The sequence below is a fragment of the Hypomesus transpacificus genome, chromosome 4 (genome assembly GCF_021917145.1).
Source record: "Hypomesus transpacificus isolate Combined female chromosome 4, fHypTra1, whole genome shotgun sequence".
In the NCBI taxonomy this organism is placed as follows: domain Eukaryota; kingdom Metazoa; phylum Chordata; class Actinopteri; order Osmeriformes; family Osmeridae; genus Hypomesus; species Hypomesus transpacificus.
The window spans coordinates 9,441,864-9,468,403 of record NC_061063.1 but is presented as its reverse complement, the minus strand read 5'-3'; the positions used below and the strand labels follow the sequence as shown (position 1 = coordinate 9,468,403).

Below are 26,540 nucleotides of genomic sequence, written 5' to 3'. Positions count from 1 at the left end.
CCCACAGGAGTCGCGCAAGTAACTACGTCATATGATTACACTTACAGCTTTCCTAGCTTGCTACTTTTGGTCCTGGGTGATAAGCTTAGGTAGCTACCTTTCAAGATGTTAATAATGTAAGGACCATAACATCATTTACAGTAGCAGTGTCACGCCGGTTAGATGCATTAGATCAAACCGGGCATTCATACCGTAGTGCGTTTGTATAACAGAAACGTCTTCTGTAAGAAGTGTATGCTAGTTAGCATATTAACCTAGCCATGTGGAGTACCAGCCGACGTGCCCTTCAGGGTTTGGTGCGGGATTTATCACATTCCCATGTTCAATGTTTTTCACAAACGGCATGCAAGGTAAGCTTTAAAAGTAAATCGGATGGCAACATTTGTCAGTTAAAACGTCTGATTTAAAACCCGGTAGGAAAATGAGTGACAGCCAGGTGACACAAGAGAGCAATATGGACCACCCTTAATTGAGATTGAGTAGACGGTATGGTAAATCTAAAGGTTATCAATGTATATTCCAACTAAACTCAAACGGGGTTAATAGCTTTTAGTTAGTTAGCCATAACCAGTTAACGATACGGTGCTATTCTAGTGCTAGCTAACGCTGCATCTCTCGTCTCGCCCTCGCAGAATACAGTTGTGGTTGAACGTTGGTGGCAGGTGCCGCTGTCCAAAGAGGGTCGTCCGCCCAGGCTACACCCGCGGCGACATCGTGTTTACAAAGTAGTGGAGGACACCAAACATGCGCCTAAAGAGAAGATGGAGCTCATTCTTACACAGACTGTTGCAAGTATGTTAGTTTGCTTACACCTGTGTTTCTCATGAAGAATCTCTTTTTATTTCAAAGATGATTTGTCATAATGCACTCCCTTAATTCTTCGTTCGCTATTTAGAGCTCGGTGGTCGAGGAGACACGGTGATCGTCAAGAAATCTTTAGGGCGCAACAAGCTTTTGGCAGAAGGCTTGGCAGTGTACCCATCACCAGAAAACAAAGAGATGTTTTCTGAGGAATTGAGAGTGAGTGTACAACTCAAATGCTTAACAGTTGCAAATTGCCTTTTGTTTAAAGAAGCATTCATCAAATAATTTTCTATTACAGCTTTTACGGGAGGGGAAAGTGGAGGATAGAATTCAAACACGCACTGGGCAAATGGTTAGTAAAGATATTTATGTCTGTACCTTCAATGTTGCTACAGATTTCAGTCACAGCAGGCTAGCATGTCTACCTTAAGAAACATTGCCTCCTATGTCTGCAGACCGTGGAATTCCTGAAGAACATGGAGTTGAAAATCACAAAGCAAATGTCTCTTGATTATGTGATCACCTCAGAGATCGTCCGCAGGCAATTTCTTAAGGTAGGACTGGTTTAAAAATGTGTAACTCACTGGATCAAAGATTAGCGATGATAAGTGTTCATCTTTAACAGCTTTCTCCCTCCAGCAAGGTATAGTCGTCCCTCCTCATGCTCTGAGACTTCCAGACGAGCCCATCAAAGACCTGGGAGATTACTGGTGCGAGGTCACGGTAAGATCAGATCATTAAACTAATACTTTCTTAGCCTGACGCTGTCATACTCATAATTCTAGTCAGAATATGAGTCTGATACCGCTCCGTTGGGCTGTGAGTATGGGGCGTTTCAACCGAACCCGGAAAAAAATTCCCTTTTCGCTCAATTGAATAGACCTACAGCCAATCAGAACAACGTAGTATGTTGTTTGTTGAAAACAAATTCAACCGAAGTGCTCCTTGGTGATGTGGTTGGATTACGTTACTGTTGATCATCTGTCCATCATTGTATAAAGCCCGCCCTGACAATTTGATTGGTCCGAACAGCTCTTGTTCGGATATAGTTTTTCCCCAACCGAGAAACCCCGGACCCAACTTCCCGACCAAATTGTTTTTCGGCTCTGTGTTGCCCGTGGCATTCCACAATTATTTTCTTAATGCAATTATTCCATAGACGATATTTTGACGCAGAACCGAACAACCCAAAGAGGTGTTTTGTCGGAGAGAATGGACAATACCTGTGCCTAGAGAGGGGCCTCTCCAGCAGTTGTTCGTTTGCCGTGAAACTCATTGGAATGTTCTTGTTTTGACAGGTCAACGGGATAAACACTGTGCAAATTCCCATGTCTGTGGTGCCCTTTCAAGGCAGCCCCAGAGGGCTTAAACTTCTGTTAAAGCAACAGAAACAGCAGGAAGAGGAACCAGAGGCAGGTGTGGTGGTTGCTTCGGAGGCAGGTGTTGCAGCTGCTCCAAAGGCAGGTGTGGCAGCGGTTTCAGAGGCAGGTGTTGCAGCTGCTCCAGAGGCGGCTGCAAAGGCGGTTTCAGAAGCCTTTGCAGGTTCAGTTCCAGAGGCATCAGCATCGGCACCAGAGGCAGCCGGAGAGACAGTAGCATCAGTAGAGGCAGCTCCTACTGCTCCAGAGGCAGCAGCACCATCTCTAGAGGCAGCAGCACCATCTCTAGAGGCAGCAGCACCATCTCCAGAGGCAGCAGTACCATATCTAGAGGCAGCAGCACCATCTCTAGAGGCAGCAGCATCAGCTCCAGAGGCAGCAGCACCATCTCCAGAGGCAGCAGCACCATCTCTAGAGGCAGCAGCACCATCTCTAGAGGAAGCAGCACCATCTCTAGAGGCAGCAGCATCAGCTCCAGAGGCAGCAGTAGAGGCAGTAGCATCAGTAGAGGCAGCTCCTACTGCTCCAGAGACAGCTCCTACTACTCCAGAGGCAGCAGCAGCTCCGGAGGCAGCAGCAGCTCCGGAGGCAGCAGCATCAATGGAGGCAGCAGCATCAATGGAGGCAGCAGCTCCGGAGGCAGCAGCAGCTCCGGAGGCAGCAGCAGCTCCGGAGGCAGCAGCAGCTCCGGAGGCAGCAGCAGCTCCAGAGGCAGCAGCAGCAGCTCCGAAGGCAGCAGCAGCAGCTCCGGAGGCAGCAGCAGCAGCTCCGGAGGCAGCAGCAGCAGCTCCGGAGGCAGCAGCAGCTCCGGAGGCAGCAGCAGCAGCTCCGGAGGCAGCAGCAGCAGCTCCGGAGGCAGCAGCAGCTCCGGAGGCAGCAGCAGCAGCAGCAGCATCAATGGAGGCAGCTCCTGCTGCTCCCAAGCCTTCAGCCACCACGTCAGAAACAGCAGCAGGTCCCGACGCAAACAAGGAAGTCAAAGACAAACCAGACAAGTAGTCTTGTCTACTGCCTGTCCATCAAAGACTGCTGAAACTAGCAACACTTTAATGTCAACAGAGCTGTGTTTCTCCACACAGAAATGGGTTTGCTGTACATCATAATAAACAGCATATGTGAATCTATTCTTATTACAATATAGGTTTGTATTTATTTTCATTTCAAATCCAGTGGAACTGTCAAACCAAGAAATAAACCCGTTTCTACAGATTTAGTCTGTGTAACACTGTAATTGTAATGTAACAATGTAAAAAAGTAATTACAAAAGAGCTTTTAATGATTAGAGCAGAAATTACATTTTTATTTCAATTTAAACATCACACCCACAAAACAAATACACAGTGTAGGGTAAAACTCAAGAGTAGTTTACTTGGATAGTATTTTGTTTTTGCCAATCTAATAACACTGCAAATTCTTACATATCTAAAACACTTATCAACTTAGTAAATGTTTTATGTCGAAAGATCTCGAGTAGGTTTCTCCGCTTAAGTTCTCCTGGAAACCAGATAATGAAGGATGTCTAAGAAGCTGCTGTCAGTGACACCATGATCCTAAGACTTTGTTGTCTGCTGGCTTTAATTGCATCCACTTAAGGAAGCTATCCTTGAAACACTTAAAAATATTTTTATAGGGCTTCAACCATCTTCAAGGATTGGACAGGTGCCATTTTGAAGTCATGTTTCACATAACTATACACTGGTTGGAAGCCAACTGACTTCCTACTAAGATTAGATTCTGTCTGTGACAGAACAAGGACACACAACATTGATTATGTCCACTTGTTTACAAAACAGCAGACTAGAACTAATTTAGATCCAAATATAATACGTTGCTCAGAAGCCATTTGGAAAGTCTCGACCAGAGGATGGTAAATGTAAAATAAATCCTGGAAATCCACATTCCTTTTTCTGAGCCAGGGTATCCATAACCAGAGAGACAAAGGCAGTGTTCCTCCGGATCACACACCTTATTCACGGTTTCATTAAACCTCAATCAGTCTGGAGGGAAATTCCTGGCTTTGTATAGATGTCATAGCCCACTCTATTCTACAAAAAGGATGTCCAACAAGCATTAACCAATTGTACCAGGTCCAACTTCGTAGGAAGTTAAAAAGCTGAACCATTATCAAAGATGTACTGGATATCCCAAGAAAGAATGGTTGCACAAATGTTCTTTTTATTTAAATGTTCACTACTTTTAGTTGGAAATTCCAATGTCTTGTCCAGCACCAAGTGAAATATGCTGGGTATTTATATATTCCTCACCTGGTCAAACCACAGACATGGTGAAGTGCATCTAACAACGATTTCCAAAAAAAGCCAATTTAGTGACAACTGTGAGCAGCTCATTCACAGTGTAGACTCTGCATTCCCTACAGGACCCACACGATACAAAAACAGTCCACCAAAACTAGTATAAATCAACAAGGTTGGAAGTAACACAAATCTGAGGTCAACCAATACGGGGTAAGAGGAGGGAAGTATTATGTTGAGGGTATCCAGGAAGATATGGAGTGGGCAGGACAGGGATCTTCTGTCGCTAGGTTATGGTCGCCAGGTTACAGTACTTCCTCAAAGATGAGGGACTCTTGCTTTGGATTGCGCTATCCTAAATCATGGAGGGGAGGATTCTGCATGCCAGGAGGAGTTCCGGGGTTAGAAGCCGTATTTAGCCTGTGTTTGCCGACGGGTCAGCTTGTTTTCTGCCCAGTTGTTCTTCAGTTCCAGCTCCCGTTCCTTAGCCTGCGGAAGCAGGACATGATAGTCTGAAATTAGCTTCAGGGAAGCATCACATCTGGGACTACAACGTGTTCTTCAGCACCGTCAAAGCATCGTTCGTTTCGGTTTGACATGCAAAATGGGATGGTTGCTACAAAATGAAACGTTACGTAAACCCTAAACACGGGTCAGGGTGTGACTGTGGAGTGTTTTATTAACGGTTTGAATTGTAGATGGAAGTGTGTCACCCACCTGATGGATCAGATATGTGATCTGGTGCTTGCGGCGTTGCTGTCCTGTGGGCTGGTCTCCTTTTTTCTGTCAACACAAGTGCAGGTAGGTAAAAGGTCAGATATCAGGTACTACTGTACTACACTTAGCAGACACAGGCAGGGATTTGGTTTAAGAAATGCAGTGTGATAAAGCTATCCTTGTTTCTGCAGTAATTCAGGCACCTCGACCTCCACAGCATGACCAGGATGAGGATGAATCAGGGTTAGTAGGTGTGTAAGAAGGTGACAACACCCACCCTTCCTAGCGGTCATGCTCATCTCTTTAATCTCTCCCCCCGAGCCTGTCTCTTTCCCCCTGAACCTGTCTCTCTCCCCCAGAGCCTGTCTCTTTCCCCCTGAACCTGTCTCTCTCCCCCCGAGCCTGTCTCTCTCCCCCCGAGCCTGTCTCTTTCCCCCTGAACCTGTCTCTTTCCCCCAAAGCCTGTCTCTCTCCCCCCGAGCCTGTCTCTTTCCCCCTGAACCTGTCTCTTTACCCCAAAGCCTGTGTCTCTCCCCCAGAGCCTGTCCCCCGCCCCCCCTCACCTTGCTGAAAGACTTGCGCTCCTGCTTCTCCTCAGTGATGCTCTTCGCCATCCACTGCTGGTTGCCACTCAGCTGGTCGTCTCCTTTGATCTCCAGGAACTTCACCTCCTCCTTGCCCCTGTTCCTCTTCCCCTGCAGCCTCCGGAACTAGGGACAACAGCAACACATCAGCCTCTGGTGCTAACCAGCTAAGGGCCAGTTCAACACTGGCCAAACAAACACCAACAGCCATACAATTGTTGTGTTGAATTGGTATGATATACCTGTTGGTGTTTGTTGGGGCAGTGTGAAAATGACAACGGCGGTGTGTACATGAAGCAGCATGTGTAGTGCTGCGTTGGGAGAGTGAACGACCGAGGCTTACCGCTTCATCATCGAAGAGGCCGGAGGAGCCAGGCTCGTCTGCCTCAGCCAATGACGGATCAGGGCTCTGGTAGTATGCCTCATTGTAGTAACCCTGCCCGGTAACAAGATATTATGAGTAGATGCTGCTCTATTGTTGCATTATAACCACTAGAGCAGTGGTTCTCAATCCTGGTCCTCGGGCCCCCCTGCCCTGCATGTTTTAGACGTTTCCCTGCTTCAAAACACCTGATTCAAATGAATGGGTTGTTATCAGGCTTCTGTTGAGCTTGATAATGACTCATTTATTAGAATCAGGATTGAGAACCACTGCACTGGAGCATGTTTCTGCACAGAAGAACTGTAAACCCAGACATCAGTAACCTCCTGATCTCCCGTTACCTGTGGGAGGGGCTCCGGCGCAGGTTCAACAGAGGGCTCCAGGTACTGAGGATGTAGCGGTGCATGCTGCTGACCCACCCACACGCTCCCAGATGCCTCCTCGCCGCCCGGCCCAAACTCCAGGGGAGCGTCGGACTGGAAGGATCCGGTCTCCGCCGCCGCCGGATTAGGTAGTAGAGCCGAAGGGGCTCCGGGTTCTGGATCCAAGCTGGGATCCACGGCGGGGAGAGGCAGTGAGTTGTCCCCCAGGGAGAAGTAGTTCTCTGGGGAGAGTTCCTCGTCGCTTTCCTGGTCGTCCGCGGCCATCTGCTTGGCTAGCTGCAGGGCGGCAGACTTGGCTGCGGCCTTAATGGCAGAAGGGGAGGCGCTGGAGTTGGAGAGGCCCTGGGTGACGGAGGGCTTGGTGGGCTTGGAGGCCTTAGGGTCGGGGCGCTTGGTGAGGGTGTGTGGCACCAGGGACCTGCCGGTCTCCTTTATGGTCATGTTTCTAGGTTGCGGTAAGAGAGAGGAGAGGCCTAACCCCTTAACCAGGAAGGCAGAAAGAGGTGCAATGGGGGGATGTGGATTAATAAATTAGACAGTTCAGTCTAAGGTTGACTAAGTTTAGACATTGAGAAGATTGTAAAATGTAAACAAGACATTTCTTACCTGGGGCACCGCTCTCTTCCTGGCTGGTTCGTCTTCATCTGAATCTGACTGTAAACAATAACATCGTCACGATATTGAGTCGTCTCATTTTGAAACTACTTTTCATTCATGGAGATAAACTTCAAAATAACTGGTCAACTTACATCTTTATTAAGTTGTGGTATGGTGATTTTCACAGGCTCTGTTCGCTTCTTCGGTTTAGGCAAGTCAAAAAGCAGCCCTCCTTTCAGTGTTTGAGACCGGGCCGGTGTGTTCTCGGCAGCATCGTCGTTGGACAAAGTGCTCCTTATCGCAGAGGAGTGTGTTGATGCATCTCTGTTTGGTGGTCCAGATATAGACTTTTTGGGAGAGGGGAGAAGGGCGAAAAGACCTGCAGACTTGCTACCAGATGTTGAAGTTTCCTCTGAATCGCTGTCATCACTGCTCCCGTAGGCTACCAAAGACATTATTGTTGTTTATGTACGAACTCGTTGGGGGCATAGAATGCAAGGTACAAAGGAGCTACCTCGCTACACACTTCAAACGAAAAGGCCTTTTTCTTGTCGTGTGACTGGCGTATTACACAGATGCAAACTGCTGAAACGCAGAATGCGCTTGCTTTGTTTTGGATAATATTCGCCTGAGGAAAAACAATAACAAACTACACGTGGCTTTCCGATGGCGAAAACAGCAATAACTTGCTTTCAAACAAAACAGAGTACAGCCATAATTCCAAACTGTGACCGGGGATTCACTGCTTGATTAGTGCGTCAAAGGCCGCTGAGGGTGGATTAACAGTCTTTTCGTGCGCAGTTTAAGACAATTCCGTGCGACTTGTAATACCGCATGATCTGGAGATGATTTGCGCAAGAACACTGGTTCCCACGCAAAAGGGACCTTTGAAATGTGAAATGTATATCAAATTGTATTTGAAAATGATAGCATGTTCATTTTTGCTGCTGCTGCCATTGATGATGCGCTCAATACAGAACTGTTCGAGTAGCTACTTTTTGCGCAGCTTCGGCGCAAGTGTTCCTGCGCATTCTACTGGACTTGTTTGATAAAAACCGACGTTGGCCATACATTTCTATTTGGTAATATGCTTAGAGTAAGAACATGTATAGCCTTTTACAATACATGTATTTTTCAATTTGTAATGGGGTGTGCGCTGCCTTTGGTAAGGACAAACCTATATTCTCTGTCATATATATATTTTTCCCACGAGCTAAGGTCAACCCATCTCAACAGCACTGCAGGTTGACAGAGTAGAATGACATTTAGTTTGTTTTATAATATAGCCAGCCTATCATATGTGTATTTTTTGTACTTTGCCCACGGAACTGCGACGACAGGATTTCTCTGTGTGTGATTACCACTGTCTAAGAGGCATTCGGTTCGAACTGAACAGAACATGCCATGGCGCCTAGCTACGTTTTATTCGCAGGGTAGACCACACTAATCGATCTCGTTGCAACTAGAATTATCTAGCTACCAGGGTATGCGTCTGAGAAGAGGGAAGCGGTTTCAATTTCAAACAAAAACAAGTCGAATGACCATTAAGTAGCAGATCCGAGGGAATATATTTGTATTTATTTTAAAACAAGGAATATACAGCATCTTAACTAACGCACGCCACAGAAGTAGTAAAACGTGCGAATTTTCGCTAGCCTCCATGTTCCAATTTTCAACGCGTGATCAATTTTGATGTCAAAGCCGAAGACCTAACGTTATCGAATTGTTGAACAAGAAATACACTTATTTTTGTATCTAGTGTTATTTTGCTTTTCAGATTTACAGCGTAGAAAGCTTAGTAGGCTACTTTCGGGGAAAATATGCCGAGATCCAATAGGCAAAAGGAATACAAGCCTGGGGATCTCGTGTTTGCGAAAATGAAGGGATATCCTCATTGGCCCGCAAGGGTAAGGAACTTTGTAGATTTACCATCTGTTTTAAGTAGCAATATGTTGGTTCCTCAGCTTCATGTTCCATTTGTTAACTATAAGCTATGCTGTGCAATGAGGCCTACCGCGTCCATGCAAAAGTTTATTTGTGTAGCTTATGGTTGCCCGCTTTAAATCGTTACGAGTGCAGACTAGCTAGCCTATTTATTGTTTAAATTTTGGATATTCTAATATACCGTGTAGGATACGTTGAGCTCGGACGCTTATTTTAGTGTTGGGTACTGAATGATAGTCCGGCAAACGCTTTCACTTTGTTATAGAGGCCTAACCTTATTCCAATTGTGAGCTTGACTGTTCAGACCCCAGTGTATGTAAACAAATACTAAATCCCGCTTTACATGTAAACCCAACCGTTCTGGGTTCCTAAATTTGTCCTGACACGCCACTTGAATGGGATGTAAGGTTTAAAACGTTACAGCGACATAATCATAATGTGCAAAATTGAAACTTTGAATCGACGTTGTAACTGTTTTACATGATTAGAGCAAGCCTGAAGCAGCAGTTAGCGGCTGAACCAGTTAATCTGTAACAGCCCACACGTTTTGGCGGCAGCAGTGTTGATAAATGCCACTACCGAAGGAATGGATTCAGTTCAATCACATTTCAAGGATACTCGAAATCCTGTAGTTTTCAGAAGAACAGCCGCAGCCGTGTGAAACTTACAGACACTTTAACATGGGCCACTAACAGCGCTAATCATGGATATTAGGTACTGTTTTCATTAAGTCATATTACTGAACCAACAGTCACCATGGCCTCCATTACTATTTCTGAGTTTCATATTAAATAGCCTACTAAACAAATGTACTTGTAATCTCAATTTTAGTCGTTCACAGGGGACAATACAATCCTAAAACCAACAAGTCTTGTGCTTGATCCTTCACAACAATAATTTTAACGACCCCGCTCTATCCGACCTGTCTACGCCCTGCCTCGCACACGCCATTCACAATCTTTCACACTGGCATTATCTGGGCACGTGTACAGGCCCTCCTGTCATGGTGCCCGAAGAGGGAGTTGCAGTGAGGCGGGCTGGGTCACGGGCACGTTGTCCTAACCGTCATGGATGGCTAGCCTGACGGATTGTGTAAGATGAGATATTATGATGATTTAAATAATGTAGTTCAGGGAAATATATGGAACTTCGAGCTGTTGACTTAAATCAAGGTTGAAGCCATAAAAGTTGGACCAGTAAATGTAAGCAATCACAGCTGGTCCTTGGTAATCTGTACTATACTTAATATATGCAATATTTGTATATTCTTGTTATGGATTAACGTGTCAAATGTAAGGGAAACCTTTAACAAAATGAGATGAACACACATCTTTTTCTAATATTCAGTTTACTTTATTGATCCTGAAGGAAATTCAATAAACATGCAGAATAAACCCTAATTGGTCTGAATGTATCTGTTCTAATATGGTTCATGACATCTTAGTTTACAGTGAGTTTGGTGCACAGCTGTGAGGACCTTACTGGAGCCACAACCACCACCTTGATTGGTTGATCTTGTATAGTTTGGACTATGGGTACTTATGTGTGGGTTTGTGTTCAGTTTTCACTGGACAGATGAGCTTTATCCTGAAACACACACAGCTGACAGACTGTGTGTGTGCGCTCCATAGCCCTCTAACTACTTAAGGTAAAACGTACATTCCCTTGAAAGTGAATGGGATTGAATTTAGACTACTGAGACAAGGCACTCACAGTGCAGCGTGCTATGTGCATTCTTAATTTAACATGGCACCTTGTGAGATATATTTGTGACCGAGCATGGGAGAAACATTTACATTTAGTCATTTAGAAGACGCTCTTATCCAGAGTGACTTCTGGATATTCCCCCCGAGGCAAGTAGGGTGAAGTGCCTTGCCCAAGGACACAACGTCATTTGCCACGGCCGGGAATCGATCTGGCAACCTTCAGATTACTAGTCCGATTCCCTAACTGCTTAGCCATCTGACTCCCTCCCCCGAAACACCAACGACAGGATTATGAAAGTGCGTCCTGTTTCACTCACCTGTCTCATCTGACGGTGTGTTAATACAGCATATGTTGTCATAAGAGTGTTTACACACACACTGTTTTCTCATTCATCGACAGATTGATGAGTTGCCTGAAGGTGCTGTCAAATCACCCTCCAATAAGTATCAAGTGTTCTTCTTCGGGACACACGAGACGTAAGTATCCATTTCTAATCATTATACTTACATTTAGGTACTTAGCAGACACTCTTATCCAGAGTGACATACATTAAGTACAGGGACATTCTCCCCAAGGCAAGTAGGGTGAAGTACCTTGCCCAAGGACACTACATTATTTGGTAACGCCCAGAATCGAACCGGCAACCTTCTGATTAATAGACGACTCCCTAATCGCTCAGCCATCTGAGTCCAATACTTAAAATGTTATTATTACTATACAGACTTTTACCGCTAGAAGTAGTAGGCCTCTCATTCATGTGGTCGGCTGACCAAGCATGTCAGCAAAAAAAGAATCCTTACTTCAAACCTACTTTAGGTTGGTTTAGGTGCAGTTTTATGGGAATATGTGCAGCCCTCTGTGACTGTGCTTGTAGAAAGAGCTGTATAAAAACGACGTAAATGATTTGGGGGCACTCCGGTAGCTTACAGGATTAGTGTGTGTTCCATGTAGGCACTGAGGCCTTACCGCAGTGGTCTGGGTACCATGTAGGCTGAGGCCTTACCGCAGTGGCCTGGGTACGTCGCCAAGGTTTAGTATGCAGTTGTTTTCTAAGCTCTTTGTGCCTTCCACGATGTCAGGGCTTTTCTGGGGCCCAAGGATCTGTTCACCTACGAAGAGTGTAAGGAGAAGTTTGGAAAACCCACCAAACGGAAAGGTTTCAGCGAGGGCCTCTGGGAAATAGAGAACAACCCTACTGTCACACATGCTGGCTATGAGGTAAAAAAAATATGTATTTTATGGTATATCCTCTAAAGACGAGTTCAAAGTTCAAAGCAATCAGTGCATACTGCATTTTGACCTTTCGGTTCCTGTGCCTAACCTGCCGTTGTGTTTCTCATTCCCTCTCCCAGCCAGCTAAGAAGGATACACCGTCCGATGGCGGGGAGGAGACCGGCAGGGCGCAGAAGACCGGCGGGGCGCAGAAGACCGGCGGGGCACAGAAGACCGGCGGGGCACAGAAGACCGGCGGGGCACAGAAGACCGGCGGGGCTCAGAAGACTGGCGGGGCGCTGAAGACTGGCGGGGCGCTAAAGGGGCCTACAGAGGGCAGCAGCGACGAGGACGAGGGCGCCCTTATCATCGATGAGAAGAACGACAGGGCTGGAGCCAAACGGAAAATCACTGATTCCGCGGATGTGAGTGATAACCGCAGGCCTGTCTCATACGTAGTCAACATTGAACAGGAAGGTTTTTTTTTTTTTTTCTCTCTTAGAAAACAACGTAAGCATAACTATTCCGTCTCTCTTTCACCCCCTTCGCCATTTCCAGGCCTCTTCAAAGCGGCCAAAGGAGATCCAAGGGGAGGGGGACTCAAAGACGGATGGGAAGAAGGCTGATGTGGAGGTGAAGCACAATGACAAGGCTGGGCCCAAGTCATCTGTGGGCAACTCAAAGGCTGAGGGTCAGGCGAACCCAGGGATCCAGGGACGGCTAGCCCCTGAGAAGGTTGGTTTTGTTTTTCTTGCTTTATTTGATAGTTTGTAAGTGAAGTGTGACAGGAAAGGCAGGGAGATTTAGAGGGGAAGACATGCAGCAAAGAGCGATGGTGGGATTCGAACCCAGGTCCCTGCATGAGCCTGTTATGGAAAGATGATGTAAACTCAAGGTTTAATATGTTTTAAACATTTTGATTAATGTGTGGTATGTAACTGTGATGTGTGTATGTGTATTCTGTGAATGATATAGTATCTGATTAACAAGATCAGTTACCATATCCCTCCATTTCTGAATGACAGTCTGTAATGTAACATGTTTACGCTTTAGTTATTTATTTGACAAAGCTCAAAACTTGAACTTAAAAGTAAATCAACATTTTTTCTTTCTCCTTCTGATTTTATTTCAGTCTATGACGGAAAGTGCTTAACACCAATTCCACCAAAGGGACCAGGGCTTCTAGATTTTTCCTGGGATTTTTGGAGCATCGAAAGAAGAAGCTTCAGGATGCTAGATTTCTGCTGTTTAAGTCATGGAAGAGTTTTTAACCTATATACATATACAGTATATATTGAAAGGCATAAAAAAAACCTCTTTTGCCAGTTCGGGATATTGTATATTCCAGGATAAAGGTCTTGTTGATTTGAAGTCAAATTGAAATTTGAGCACTTTGAGGCTCAAATTGAAATAAGATTATGGTGTATATTTCCTTAATTGTTTTATTTTTTATTTTAAGTGCAATTACAAAGTCTGGCTGCTAGCTGTAAATGGCATTACAGTTTAGACTAGGGAGCAACCACCTGTCTCTCAATGAAAATTTCAATACGATTTTGGGGAAAAGTACACATTACAATCATACAACAATTCGATTAGGCCAGAAGTCCTTTTTTTCCTGGTTTCAGTTCTAAATGTATACTAAATAGTTTTTCTGCTGACTGTTGTGCTCTTTGAAAGAAGACATCTGAGGTTGCTTTCCATGGCTTGAAGATGTATACATCATAGTAGTATGTTCTTCTTTTCTCTTTTAGCTGACATTTTATTTTCTTATTTCATTGGTATACTTTGCCTCTTGACCTAGTTCACTGTCAGGTTGTTGCTAGTTAAACACTATATGCTTTGTAGCGTCTGTCTTGTGTGCAACATGACATTTGACCAAATGATCCCACTGGTATTTTGTTTTTGAACGTCATATGCATTTCAAATAAACCTGATTCAGAAAAGAAAAAAAATAATGGTAATGACATCGCCACTTCACATATATACACACCCTTATTTATATTTAGGAAATATCCTGAATATTTTTCAAGCAAAGGAACTGTGACAAAATAATGTGCTTCAGGACAGAAATACATTGCTTAAAAGTTGTTTTGAACTCATAACAGATCACTACTTTTTTCCTTAAAAAAAGTGACTTCTACTTGATAAATTTAAGGGTCAAGTTGATTTAACGTTTGATGTACCTGTCATCTGATTGATTTTCTTACACGCTGGTTAATTTACTACAACCCTGTTCATGTAGTCAAACTCCATCTTAGCCTTGGGGATGTTCACTTTGTCCCCCCTGTTGTTTGGGTGAAGTGATAATAAACAGTATAACAGAAGAAGTTCAATGCCTCAGTACAGTTTAGAGGATTTTTTTGCTACCTTCAGTCTACCCAAGGGACATGCATGTGTTGCTAGTCTCTTTCAGAATCCCTCTACTGCTGCTGTCTGAATTTATCCACTCTAAGTTTGTCATAAGTAGTTCATCTATACACTAAGAAACTTGTGAAATTGACTATTTTCACAGTTTATTGTGGCATTGCTAATATGTTTCAGCAACTAGATGAAATGTCTGCCACTGTCTTGCACTCGTCAAAATCAGTTTAGTCCAAAGGTTGAGAGAGCAAAAAAATATAAAATCTTTGGCCATACCTTGAGTGAGCGTTTTCTGAACTGGAAGAGATCGAATTTGTTGCTTTGCTTTACCAGATTTAGATGTTTGAAATAAGCTTTTTCCAGTAACTTCTTAGGGACGTCCTTACTATAGAAGAGTTCTTACTAATGTTATTTGTGATATATATATTTTACATTTCATTTTGAGGCAACCCTTATTGAGTCAATTATTGAGGTTTTATGTAATGTGCTGAAACATTGATTTCTAACTGTGCTGTTCCCATTTTGAGGGGGAGTAAGTTGATGGGTACCTGTATATTCTGTTATAATGTTTGAGTTTACAAGTTTATTGTAATCACTTCTTATTAGATGTTTTTCAAACATGTCACTGATTCAAGTTAATTCAATGTTTTTTTTGTATTTTTTTTGGCATCCATTTTTGCTTTAAAAGAAAATCATATCAGCAATCAGTTATGCTGATTTCAACATTTGGAAAGCAATGCAGGGGACCCTTCAAAGCCTGCCATTGGTATTGATGTGTGGAGTGGTCTTGACCTGTTCATGAGCCTCCTTTGTAGACCTTTCGAGACCGACCTGTGGTGTGGTTCTGAACCGGCGTTGTATTTTAATTTTGTTTTATCTCAACTTTCACATCACACCACCATTGCTCAGTAAATTTTAAGTTATTGTCAAAGCTGAAACCTTGCACCATCCGCACTTGATTTAAATGTAATACTTCGTGATTATCTTATCGACCTGCCGTTTAGCTTTACTTGCCAGTGTAGCCCCCGTCTCTTTGGTTGAAACCAATAAACATGTTGATTAGAAAATTATTAAAGACTGTTTTCTTATTTTAACTGAATTGTGTAAAATTGTACATTTCCAAACATGTTTTCTTTGAAACTCACAATTACTCTCAGTTTGGTAAGCCTATTAATTATTTTTGATTATAACACAATGTACTTCTTTAAAAGCAGAAAATGCAACAGCATATCTCTGGTGTGTATTCTAACCACTAGGTGGAGATTTTGCACAGTCAATCAGGACTCTGTATCTTAGCCAGTTATATCATATTTTTGCTGTAGTCCAGCACCATTTATAATTATTTATTTATTAATCATGCTTTTAAAATGTTTAAGTCTTTTCTAGTATATAAACGAATTATTAATTGCTAAAACCCTGTTCTAATTCAATAAGATGACAGAATCATTAGTTGCATAACAACATGCATAACAACATGCATTATTTTATAATTTTTTACACATTTGATAGAACATTCTAAAAGCACAGAATTATTTTTACATAAAGGTATTTTGTAACACAAACAGCAATGCCAAAGAAAGGGAATAAGGTATGATAGTAGTTCAGGACATATTGTCAGGATTCTGCTACAAGAAAGGTAAGTACCTACAGGTGTCAATATTAACCGACTGTGCTTCTTCCATTAGTCCCATGCTTGGGAGACAAAAGCAGTTGTCGACCTACACTGACAGGTAACTATATTTCTCGTCTTTTATCCAGACAAACTATTTCATGGTTTGTAATTTTATCTAATTTGGTACTTCTTTACAGGAATGTGGAGACAGTGAAAATGCCAGTATGATTTATAAAACCTCAACAACACATTTATGCATACATAAATACAGATGTTGTTAGTTTACAAACATCAATGGTTCGTTTAATTGTTCCAGAAAACTAAAACGAACAAAAGCGACCCATTGGATGACAGCCAAGTCAGGCTCCAAGTGGCGGAGAGTATAATTATGCTGGTTCGCCAAAAAGTTGATGCAGCTTTGACCAAGTACAAGGACAAGCAAGTCGTTGTTGAGCTCTGGACCTGCCGAGAGGACAACGGGAGAATTTCAAAAGGGTTGAAGGAATGCAGTATCGAAGAGTACGAATTGGTCATCCTCCACGTCACTGGCACGGTGGTACTGAAGATGGCAGACGTGTTTCTGAAAGCCTCTCAGAGTACTTGCAGTCAACACCTTAGAGGATTCGGATTCAACAAGGACATTTGCAATCTTCTTTGCACATGGGGTCAGAGTGCTGTAACAATGTCAGAACTCAAACTATCCATGGAGGTGGAGGACATTGATATAGAGAAAGGCCTAGGAATTCCCAACACAGCACCGGATAACACAGAACTTAAGAATGGAACATGAAAACTTATGTTTGAGAATAAACTTATAGCCTACTGTAACGTAATATATCGGTATTCTTGTTTACTTTACGAAAAAAGCTGGTTTTTGTTTTGTTTATTTCATTAAACATGATTTTAGGATACTGTTTGGATGAAGTTACAGATAGGCCTAAATCTTACTAGCGCACCAGCACTAGCTGGCACCTCATTCAGGTGGGCATTGATGTGCATTGAACTGCTACTAGTATTAGAATACAGAACCAAATCAATTCTTCCGGTGAGCATTACAGTGTAGCTAGTTAGATTAGATTTGTCTAGCTTTCCCAGTGAAAAAAAATGATAGATAATTCCCATTCAGTGTTTCCGATTTCCGTCCTCATGGTTGAACAAATCGGCCCACATACAATTTTAGGTTTAGTATAGCTTGTTAAAGTAAGTAAAGAGGACGTTTTTGTGGCCTAAATGTAACGATTTTTGTCGTCTTGGTGCCGGTGGTCGCTATACAAGTTGTTATGATTTGTGTCTGGGTCTGTTTAGCATTATGACGCGCCGTGTCACATTCTACCCAACTATTGAGAACGCATCGTGTGTGCGCCAGTCTGCGGGTGAACAACGTTCAGTCATCCCAGACAAGGTAAGACCACTCATTATCTTCGTTATTTATTCTGATTTACAATTATATTGACTGGTAAAATAATACATTATGTCAGTATACCATAATCCCAAATTAAAATGAACATTCTGAAACTAGCTGGGCTTTGTTTTTCAAAACGATTTGGTTTTGAAACGTTGACGTTAGGAAAAAACAGGAGAAAAAAAGATGATTAAAAAGCTGATGAATTCAATTTGGGTTCACGTCAAAATATATACATTCTCTTTCATGTTATTCATTTTGGTCTCATCGAGATATGCATGTAAAGCCATAAATGAGATGGAAAAAAGTCAGGAGTCAGATCCTGTGGACCCCCATGAAGCCAAGTATGAGTTCAGACATAATGACAGACAAACACAAATACATATATGTTGAGACAAACAAGATAAGGCAACTTATATTTTATTTTATTATACATTTTATTTTAATTCTAATAGTATTGCTAGTTTATGTACACTTAGTATAGATAGACCACATATTTAAGGTTCCTATATGTTTATTGCATGCACCTTCCTGCTAAAGCAAATTCCTTGTCAGTGCAAACTTTCATGGCAAATAAATCCCATTTTGATTCTGATTCTTCTAGAAAGACAGTTCCCCTAAAAGAGCATCACAGGAAAACAGTCAAATTACTGTTCTACACAAACTACACACAACACTATATCAAAACAAGCTGCATAGAAATGACACTGAAATTATGCACAGAAAGACAAATACATGAACCGGAAATGTGTTGTAAATGTACCTTTGATCGTATGTTGTGTGCAGGATACAGAAGACTCCTAAACCAGCTGTTGAACTGGTCCCCAATCTGGCCCCTGTTGGACCAAACAAAGAAATGGTGAGAGAGAGTGCACTTTGGCCAACCATACTATACTTACTGTAGCTACTTTACAAGTATATCATGGTAGTTAAACAGTAATGGTCTGGAAGGTGTCATCTAACAAATACACAGTTAGTACAAAATGTCAATGATTACATCCTGTATAATAAGTGTGACTTCACAGAGAATCAAGAATACAAAGAGTTTAGATAAGTGTTTACGTTGAAGCACAGAGGTCATGTATCCAAAGTTACTTGACAAGTGTTGCATTGAACAACCCAAAACTTAACACATACAGGATAGTCTATTGGTGATATCAACCAACAAGTTTGCTTGTGCTGTGAATAGAAGTTAACACAGAGTTCTTTTCTCCTGGATCAGATGCTCTCGGACAGTCCTCTGAAGGATGAAAAGAGCCGCTCGGACAGGGACATCCAGAGCACCTGCACCCAGTCTAGAAGCATCCATTTTGAATTCACCACTCCATCGGTGTCGACTCGGAGTGCTGAAACAAAGATCAGTTTACGCTTACCCACACCTTACCCATCCAAAACGTAAGTGTTACCTCTTTTGAGGTATAGCAGACGTCATTACTCCCTTGTTTGACCATGCATTAGACTCATAAGATCATCTTGTATTTGATTGGTTCTATGAAGTGCAATGATGAATTGTACCGTAAAACGTGTTGTTTGTGTTTCTTTGTAGATCGGTTTCTTCTCATGAAGTCACCAAGATTTGGTCTGAGCTTTCTCATAGTTCTCAGAGGAAAGAATTGTGCATTCAAGCTGAGGCAAAGCCTCTTGAGGATCTCTTTGACATATCAGAGGACAGGATTTTTGAAGACGTCCGAGAAAGCATGATCAACATGCACTCAGAGGAGCCTCTTTTCAAGGGTGTCTCAGTTGAGCAGGTCAGAAAGATTGTTAACCTCATCCACCAGAAAATCAATGCTGCCCTTTCCAAGTACATCAAGCAACAGATTTTTTGTCAAGGACCCACTTGGCTGGAATTACCATCCACTAGCACAGACGGACCTGGGCAGTTACTTGCAACAGCCTCGATAAACCTATTTGACACACGATGGCAAGCCTCTGCGGACAGTCTGGGATTGTCCTTAACAAACTTTGCAACTGAAACAAGGACGGTGTTGGATGAGACAGATTCAGACGTAGTCCCTTCAATTGTAAAAGTTGCTCTCAAAATCTTGGAGAGTTTTGTGGATTCCTCCCACAAGGCAAACAAGGAAGTAAGCCAAAGAGAAAGCAGTGCCCATTCCAACACCTTCTTTCATCAGATGTCAGAGAAAATGAAGCATTTCTCCAAGAGAGATCAGAAGACTGTGAATCAAGAAAATATAGTACAGAGAAATCAGTCACATACTACTGTTGATGCCACCTTTGAAGAGTCATCCAATGAAGGTGATGAGAAAGCTGAATCCTCTGGGATGGTGGAGACAGTTCCCAAAGACCTAGAAAGCCCTTGTGATAGTCTTGAGTCTGGCTTTGGAATATTTGACAACTCTCTGCCTCAGACACCCAGAAATTCTTTCACAGCAGAGTCTCAACTACCACAAGATAACTTCCAAGAGAGGCTTGAATCTGCAATCAGTAACATCTTCAAAAACGTGGAAGACAAGCTGAACATTTTCAGTGCCACCAAAGCACGAGCCACAATCACACCTGAGAAACAAAAATCAAAATCTCCAGCCTTTGCAGTTGATGAAGACATGTCAGAAACGAGACTTGAAGCATTGGCTCTCCGTAAAAAACTCAGCACGAATTCTGACTCACCGGTGTCTGGTGCTGGCTCAGACTCTGACCGATATAGCCTGTACGTCCACAGAAGCTCTAGTGAAGTCCGCCCTGCCTCATCTGAAATGTTGCACATGTCGTCAGAGGACGTGGCGGCAGAGATCCAGAGCCTGCCAGAAGAATTGGTGGAGCTGGACAAGGAGGAGGAGGCCTTAGTTTCTGCAGCTGGACTGGTTGCTGTAACTATTGTGGAGAGTTTAATGGATTTCACCAGCATGGAAACACATAAAAACAAAAGCCATGGAGAAAGCAATGCCCATTTCAACACTTTCCTTCACGTGATGGCGGAAAAAATGAAGCATTGCCTCAAGGGAGCAGAGAAGTCTGTTCAAGTGTCATCCAATGATGGTGATGAAAAAACTGAAACCTCCTTCAGTCCAGCAAGACAACCTTCTCCTAAACTCTCTCAGGATGTCTTGATCAAGGCCACACTTGCTGTGAGTGATGTCCTCATTCCATCACCCATCCCTTGCCAACAAGATTTGTTATTGACTGAGCAAAGTCAAGCAGATATCATCAGTAAGTCTGCTTCACAACATCCAGAGGTTTCTGAGATGGTGGAGACAGTTGCCAAAAATCTAGAAAACCTTTTTGACAGCCTTGAGCAGTCTGGCTTTGACCTCTTTGAGCCCTGTCTGGGAGAGACACCCAAGCGTTCTTCCACAGCTGAGTCTCAACTGGGAGCTGATGACTCACGAGATAGCCTTGACCCTGCAGTCAGTAATATATTCCAAAGTCTACAAGACAAGCTAAAAGCTTTCTTCAGGTCTTCCGAAGAGCCAGCTTTGACTGAAACAACATCACGCATATCCTCTAAGGATGTAGACTCTGAGGTCCAGAGCTTGTCGTCTACATCCCCTGCTGCAGAAGAAGTGGTGGAATTGGACAAGGAGAATGAGTCAGACCTACTTCCAGTAGCTAGTCTGGTTGCCCTTACTATCGTGGAGAGTCTAGTGTATTCAACAAGCAAGGAAATCCATGAAAATAAGGATGAAAGCCAGAGAGCAACCAAGCTTCATTTCAACACCTTCCTTCATGTGATGGCAGAAAAAATTAAGCATTTAACCGAGGGAGTTAAAAAAACTGTTGATCTTGACCAAGAAAAGAAAGTTTCACATGAAAATCTGTCACATACTTTTGTTGACACCACCATTCAACAGTCATCTAATAAAGGTGGTGAAAAGGCTGTGTCCTCCCTCGTTCTAGCAAGACAACCTTCTCCTAAACTGTCTCAGGATGTCTTCTTCAAGGCCACACTTGCTGTGAGTGATGTCCTCATTCCATCATCCATCCATTACCAACAAGATCTGTTATTGACTGAGCAAAGTCAAGCGGATATAGCCAGTAAGTCTGCTTCACAACATCCAGAGGTTTCTGAGATGGTGGAGACAGCTGCCAAACATCTAGAAAACCTTTCTTACAGTCCTGAGCAGTCTGGCTTTGACCTCTTTGAGCCCTGTCTGGGAGAGACACCCAAGCGTTCTTCCACAGCTGAGTCTCAACTGGGAGCTGATGACTCGCGAGATAGCCTTGACCCTGCAGTCAGTAATATATTCCAAAGTCTACAAGACAAGCTAAAAGCTTTCTTCAGGCCATCCGAAGAGCCAGCTTTGATTGAAACAATGTCACGCATATCCTCTAAAGATGTAGATTCAGAGGTCCAGAGCTTGTCTTCAACATACCCTGCTGCAGAAGAAGTGGTGGAATTGGAAAAGGAGAATGAGTCAGACTTACTTCCGGTAGCTAGTCTGGTTGCCTTGACCATTGTGGAGAGTTTAGTGGATTCCACCAGCAAGGAAATCCATGAAAATAAGGATGAAAGCCAGAGAGCAACCAAGCTTCATTTCAACACCTTCCTTCATGTGATGGCAGACAAAATTAAGCATTTAACCGAGGGAGTTAAAAAAACAGTTGATCTTGACCAAGAAAAGAAAGTTGCACGTGAACATCTGTCACATACTTTTGTTGACACCACCATTCAACAGTCATCTAATAAAGGTGGTGAAAAGTCTAAGTCCTCCCTTGTTCTAGCAAGACAACCTTCTCCTAAACTGTCTCAGGATGTCTTCATCAAGGCCACACTTGCTGTGAGTGATGTACGTATTCTACCATCTATCCAACAAGATCTGTTATTGGCTGAGCAAGGTCAATCAGATATAGCCAGCAAGTCTGCTTCACCACATCCAGAGATTTCTGAGATGGTGGAGACAGTTGCCAAAAATCTAGAAAACCTTTTTGACAGCCTTGAGCAGTCTGGCTTTGACCTCTTTGAGCCCTGTCTGGGAGAGACACCCAAGCATTCTTCCACAGCTGAGTCTCAACTTGGAGCTGATGACTCGCGAGATAGACTTGACCCTGCAGTCAGTAATGTATTCCAAAGTGTTAAAGATAAGCTAAAAGCTCTCTTCATGTCTTCCGAAGCACCAGCTTCATCTGAAACAACTTTACACATACTCTCTGAGGATGTAGGTGCAGTAATCCAGGGCCTGCCTTCGTTAACTCCTTCTGCAGACGTATTGGTGGAGTCTGACGTGGAGAAAGAATCAGACTCAATTTCAGCAGCTGAACTGGTTGCCGTGGCCATATTGGAGAGTTTAATGGATTCCACCAGCAAAGAAATCCGTGAAGATGAGGACAAAAGACAGAAAGCGACCATTGGCCGTTTTAACACCTTCCTTCATGTGTTGGCAGACAAAATTAAGCATCTCTCCAAGGGAGTTCAGAAGACTGTCGACCAAGAAAAGAAAGTAGGATTTGAAAATCTGCCACCTACCACATCAGAGGACGTTATAAAAGAATGCAAACCTACATCAACTGAAACATTTCAAATGTCCTCCGAGCACAACGTCTTTGTACCTGCACAGGTCCAAGGATTGTCCTTGTGGACTCCGTCTGCAGTAGAGTTGGTGGAGTTGGTTAAGGAGAAAGAGTCAGACGTAGTTCCTGCAGCTGAACTGGTTGCCCTCACCATTGTGGATAGTTTTGTGGACTCCACAACCCAGGATATACATAAAAATAAAAGCCAGAGAGCAGCCAGTGTTGGTTTCAACAACTTCCTTCATGTGTTGGCAGACAAAATGAAGTTTCACTTCAAGGGACTTCAGACGAGTATCGACCAGCAAAAGAATGTGACACATAAAAATGTGCTATGTGCTCCTGTTGAAGCCACTGTTCAAGTGTCATCCAATGACGGCGATGACATCATAGAGTCCTCCCTCAGTCTAGCAAGAAAACCTTCCTCAAAACTCTCTCGGGATGTCTTGATCAAAGCCACACTTGCTGTGAGTGATGTCCTCATTCCATCATCCATCCATAGCCAACAAGATCTGTTACTCAACCAGCAAGGTCAGGAGGTTGTCCCCATGGTGGCTAGCAGGTCTACCTCACACTTTGCAGTGATTTCTGGGATGGTAGAAACAGTTGCCAAAGACATAGAAAACCTTTTTGACCGTTCTGAATGGTCTGACTTTGACATCTTTGGGTCCTGTCTGGAAAAGACATCCAAGAGTTCTTCAACAACCGATTCCGAACTGGGACCCGATGACTTCCAGCATTGCTTGGAACCTGTAATCAGTCATATTTTCCAAAGCGTCACAGATTATTTTTCATCTGCGTCCAGTATTGTGTCTGAAAAGGCCCAACACGACAACAGCAGCTTAAAAGAAGACATTTTTACACATGTCCACTCAAATGTATCTAATGATTTAATGGAAGAATTGATCAAGTCTACTCCAGCTAAAGCATCATGCCATCTGCCATCAGTTGGTGGCGTATATATAGATGAAATTCCATCCTTTCTGGAGCAAGTGTCTGTCTCTAATCCCTCTTTGTATTCTGAGATTTTACCAGATCCTGCCCATCACAGTGGCGGGGAAGACCAACAGTGTTTGGCAAAATCAGACCTCCCATCTGAAAGCGAAGACTCAAAGGATAAAATACAATCTACGGCTTCATCCTTCTATCAAAATGTTAGGCTCACGTTAATCGACAAGTTAATCTCCCGACGACTCAGACCAGCAGTGGAAGTTCAACAGGAGGCAAAATCTCTACTTACAAATGAGAATGTTGTCCGCCCACACACCAGACGCGGCTTAAGGAGAAATCAACCTGACTCGATGGAAACTGAGCAGGGTGGAAATGGAAGAGTTGGTTGTCTGACGGTCACCAGCACTTCCTCATTTGTTTCGTCATCATCAACGACAGGAAACAATTCCACTCCGACCACCCACGTCCATTCGTCCTCTGATATCCTGACAACCAGCTACGGCAGCAGCTATGAAAGTGTTGGCACAGTGGATGAGGGAAGCCACGGTATGATTGGCAATACCTCAACCACCCCCTCATCTGTGAGATCCTTGTACTACACCTTGTCCTCCAGCTCCCTCTCTTCAGAAAGGACTCTCAGGCTGAAGCCAGGCCAAGCTCCCAGCAGTACAAGCTCGCGCGAGAGGGCAAACAAGGCCCAAAGCTCAACCAAAGAAATCCAGAGCTCGTCCTCATCCGCCATGTCCTCAGCGACATCCATCCAAACCCCAACAGGTCCCTCAATGAGGAACCCGAAGGTCGAGGAAGCTGTGTTAGAGACTGCCAGAGGTACCAGTGACAGGAGCCCCAGGATTGGGATGGTGTCTGTGGAGCTAAGCACGGCCGTGGCTTCGATAATCTGCCTCATGAAAAGGATGCTGCTCATTGGGGAAGATCCAGCTAAGGTTGAGGGAAACCTTAAAGTCCTGCTCTCCTGTGGGATTCTTCGGCCTTTCACAGACAGTGTTGTGGATGGGGTCAGTAAGTTTTTGCTTGCCAACATGCCCAAGACCTCACCAGAGCCGTCCGATTCTAAATTGGACATGTTTCTGCCACGTGAAGCCACGACAGGTGACACCAACATGGAGCTGTCCAGGGAAACGTTTTTGGAGCTTGTCTACACGTTCACAGATAACTCATTTAAGGATATGTTCAAGCAACTGATCACCATGTTCCTTGCTCCATCATCCATCCTCTCTCCTTCAGAGAAAGCTGATGGAATAGGTTCTCAAACATGCCCGAACGCTTGCTCTAAGGCATCCAAAGATATTGTTTCTATGTTCACCAGAGTGGTGGCTCAACACGTCACTGAGACTCTGTGCAAGGATCCTATCAAAAGTGGTAAAACCGATCTGTCTTCCTCAAGTAAGGTGTCTGATGACCCCTGTCACAGCGCTAGCATGGCTCCAAAATATTTACTCCCACCAATGCCTCCATCTAACCACGAACGCCTATGTTCGACAGTAAATATCCTGGTGGTCAGAATCATCACCAAGATCAGCCGATCTGTTAAATCCGCGGTCATTCTCAACAAAATGGCCGCCGATTTGACCGAGCAGATCTTGAAAAGGTGTAGGGATGGGACACAGCTCGGGAAAATGGAATCCTGCCTTCAAGACATGAACTTAACGGAGATCGACTCAAGCGTGAGGAAAGCCCTGCTACGGGAGTTCGGCACCCGTGAAGCTCTCCAGAGAGCGATGACAAGCGAGGATCCCACGTTTGGGAAAACGTTGGTCGGGCTGCTGACTGATGCACTTCTGAGCTGCAAGGATGGTGGGAAAAAGCAGGTTCCAAACCAGCAGCTGAAGCCAGTAGAGAAAGTCTCCTATTTCTCAAAACTCTCCCAGAAGAGAAAAATGGTAATGGATCAGCATTGTGTAATAGTTAGTTGTTTTATGATGCGCTATATATTTGTTTCTGATTGTGATGTATTATTTACCCCTTTTGTTGTTAAATGGAGTCTTGTGTTTGGGTTTCATTCTTCAGAGAAACAAAATTGCACCCAGTCTTCAGCAGGACCCAGAGTCGATGGATAGGACAGTTCCTGCGTCATCATGTAGTGACAGTATGTAGTTTTGTTTACAGCCTCTGACATCACAAGATGAACAATGTAGAATCAAGTTGTAGATTAATGTAATTTATATATTGAGAAACTAATTATTGTTTAAGTTTAACTCTAAAATACATTCATTGTTTTATACATTTACATTTAGTCATTTAGCAGACGCCCTTATCCAGAGCGACTTACAGTAAATACAGGGACATTCCCCCCGAGGCAAGTAGGGTGAAGTGCCTTGCCCAAGGACACAACGGCATTTGGCACGGTGGGGAATCGATCCGGCAACCTTTGGATTACTAGTCCGACTCCCTTACCGCTCAGCCATCTGACTCCTTTATAAAAATGTGTAGTATGGCGATTTTTGTGCTAATACAGTTTTACTCTTCTTCCCAGTGTGCCAGCCTGACATCAAACAGATGGCAGCATCGTCTGATGCTTTTCCAATTTCAACTAGGCCAAAGACACAGCCCTTTTTGAGAGTGTATTCAGTAAAGTCCCCAGACATGTCCAGTCCTGTGGAATCCCACAACACCAATTAGAAAACCTTTTCCATTTTCTGTTGTTTCACTGCATCAATAAAACATGTGCATTCATCTATCATGTTGTGTGCCACTTATGCATTTGGGGATGGGTATAGCTCTGTTGTAGATATTGTAGAGCAGTTGTAGATCGCTTGACTGCAAATT

The 26,540-nt window shown here is 43.6% G+C and overlaps 3 protein-coding genes across 4 annotated transcripts; 2 read left to right on the top strand and 1 right to left on the bottom strand.

Annotated features, from left to right (window-relative positions):
* Nucleotides 1-27: 27 nt before the first annotated feature.
* Nucleotides 28-3,706, top strand: mrpl9 (mitochondrial ribosomal protein L9). The gene is made up of 8 exons (XM_047019723.1): nucleotides 28-350; nucleotides 633-792; nucleotides 896-1,020; nucleotides 1,103-1,156; nucleotides 1,260-1,358; nucleotides 1,444-1,527; nucleotides 2,103-2,840; nucleotides 3,689-3,706. Exons 1-8 carry the CDS (start codon nucleotides 261-263, stop codon nucleotides 3,704-3,706), a joined length of 1,368 nt encoding a protein of 455 aa, XP_046875679.1. The 5' UTR covers nucleotides 28-260.
* On the bottom strand, nucleotides 3,439-8,097 carry prcc (proline rich mitotic checkpoint control factor). Its single transcript, XM_047018965.1, has 7 exons — nucleotides 7,251-8,097; nucleotides 7,108-7,155; nucleotides 6,460-6,981; nucleotides 6,080-6,172; nucleotides 5,716-5,862; nucleotides 5,153-5,218; nucleotides 3,439-4,924 (listed from the first exon to the last, which is right to left on the bottom strand). The coding sequence occupies exons 1-7, from the start codon at nucleotides 7,551-7,553 to the stop codon at nucleotides 4,838-4,840; spliced, it is 1,266 nt and encodes a 421-aa protein (XP_046874921.1). The 5' UTR covers nucleotides 7,554-8,097; the 3' UTR covers nucleotides 3,439-4,837.
* A 423-nt stretch (nucleotides 8,098-8,520) lies between these two features.
* Nucleotides 8,521-13,913, top strand: LOC124466968 (hepatoma-derived growth factor-like). Of its 2 annotated transcripts, none has more exons than XM_047018966.1 (6): nucleotides 8,521-9,005; nucleotides 11,149-11,225; nucleotides 11,829-11,967; nucleotides 12,102-12,386; nucleotides 12,520-12,696; nucleotides 13,094-13,913. In XM_047018966.1, the coding sequence occupies exons 1-6, from the start codon at nucleotides 8,919-8,921 to the stop codon at nucleotides 13,112-13,114; spliced, it is 786 nt and encodes a 261-aa protein (XP_046874922.1). In that variant the 5' UTR covers nucleotides 8,521-8,918; the 3' UTR covers nucleotides 13,115-13,913. The 2 variants fall into 2 exon arrangements, with proteins under 2 accessions (XP_046874922.1, XP_046874923.1); XM_047018967.1 differs by lacking the exon at nucleotides 8,521-9,005 and adding an exon at nucleotides 10,951-11,045.
* Nucleotides 13,914-26,540: the final 12,627 nt, after the last annotated feature.

Coding starts and splice junctions, on each gene's coding strand:
- LOC124466968 (XM_047018966.1), top strand. CDS start 8,919: ATGCCGAGATCCAATAGGCAAAAGGAATACAAGCCTGGGGATCTCGTG. Junction 9,006..11,148: donor ATCCTCATTGGCCCGCAAGG/GTAAGGAACTTT, acceptor ATTCATCGACAG/ATTGATGAGTTGCCTGAAGG. Junction 11,226..11,828: donor TTCTTCGGGACACACGAGAC/GTAAGTATCCAT, acceptor CCACGATGTCAG/GGCTTTTCTGGGGCCCAAGG.
- prcc (XM_047018965.1), bottom strand. CDS start 7,553: ATGTCTTTGGTAGCCTACGGGAGCAGTGATGACAGCGATTCAGAGGAA. Junction 5,219..5,715: donor AGCGCAAGTCTTTCAGCAAG/GTGAGGGGGGGC, acceptor TTGTGTTGACAG/AAAAAAGGAGACCAGCCCAC. Junction 4,925..5,152: donor TCACATATCTGATCCATCAG/GTGGGTGACACA, acceptor CTGCTTCCGCAG/GCTAAGGAACGGGAGCTGGA.
- mrpl9 (XM_047019723.1), top strand. CDS start 261: ATGTGGAGTACCAGCCGACGTGCCCTTCAGGGTTTGGTGCGGGATTTA. Junction 793..895: donor TCTTACACAGACTGTTGCAA/GTATGTTAGTTT, acceptor TTCGCTATTTAG/AGCTCGGTGGTCGAGGAGAC. Junction 1,157..1,259: donor AAACACGCACTGGGCAAATG/GTTAGTAAAGAT, acceptor CTATGTCTGCAG/ACCGTGGAATTCCTGAAGAA.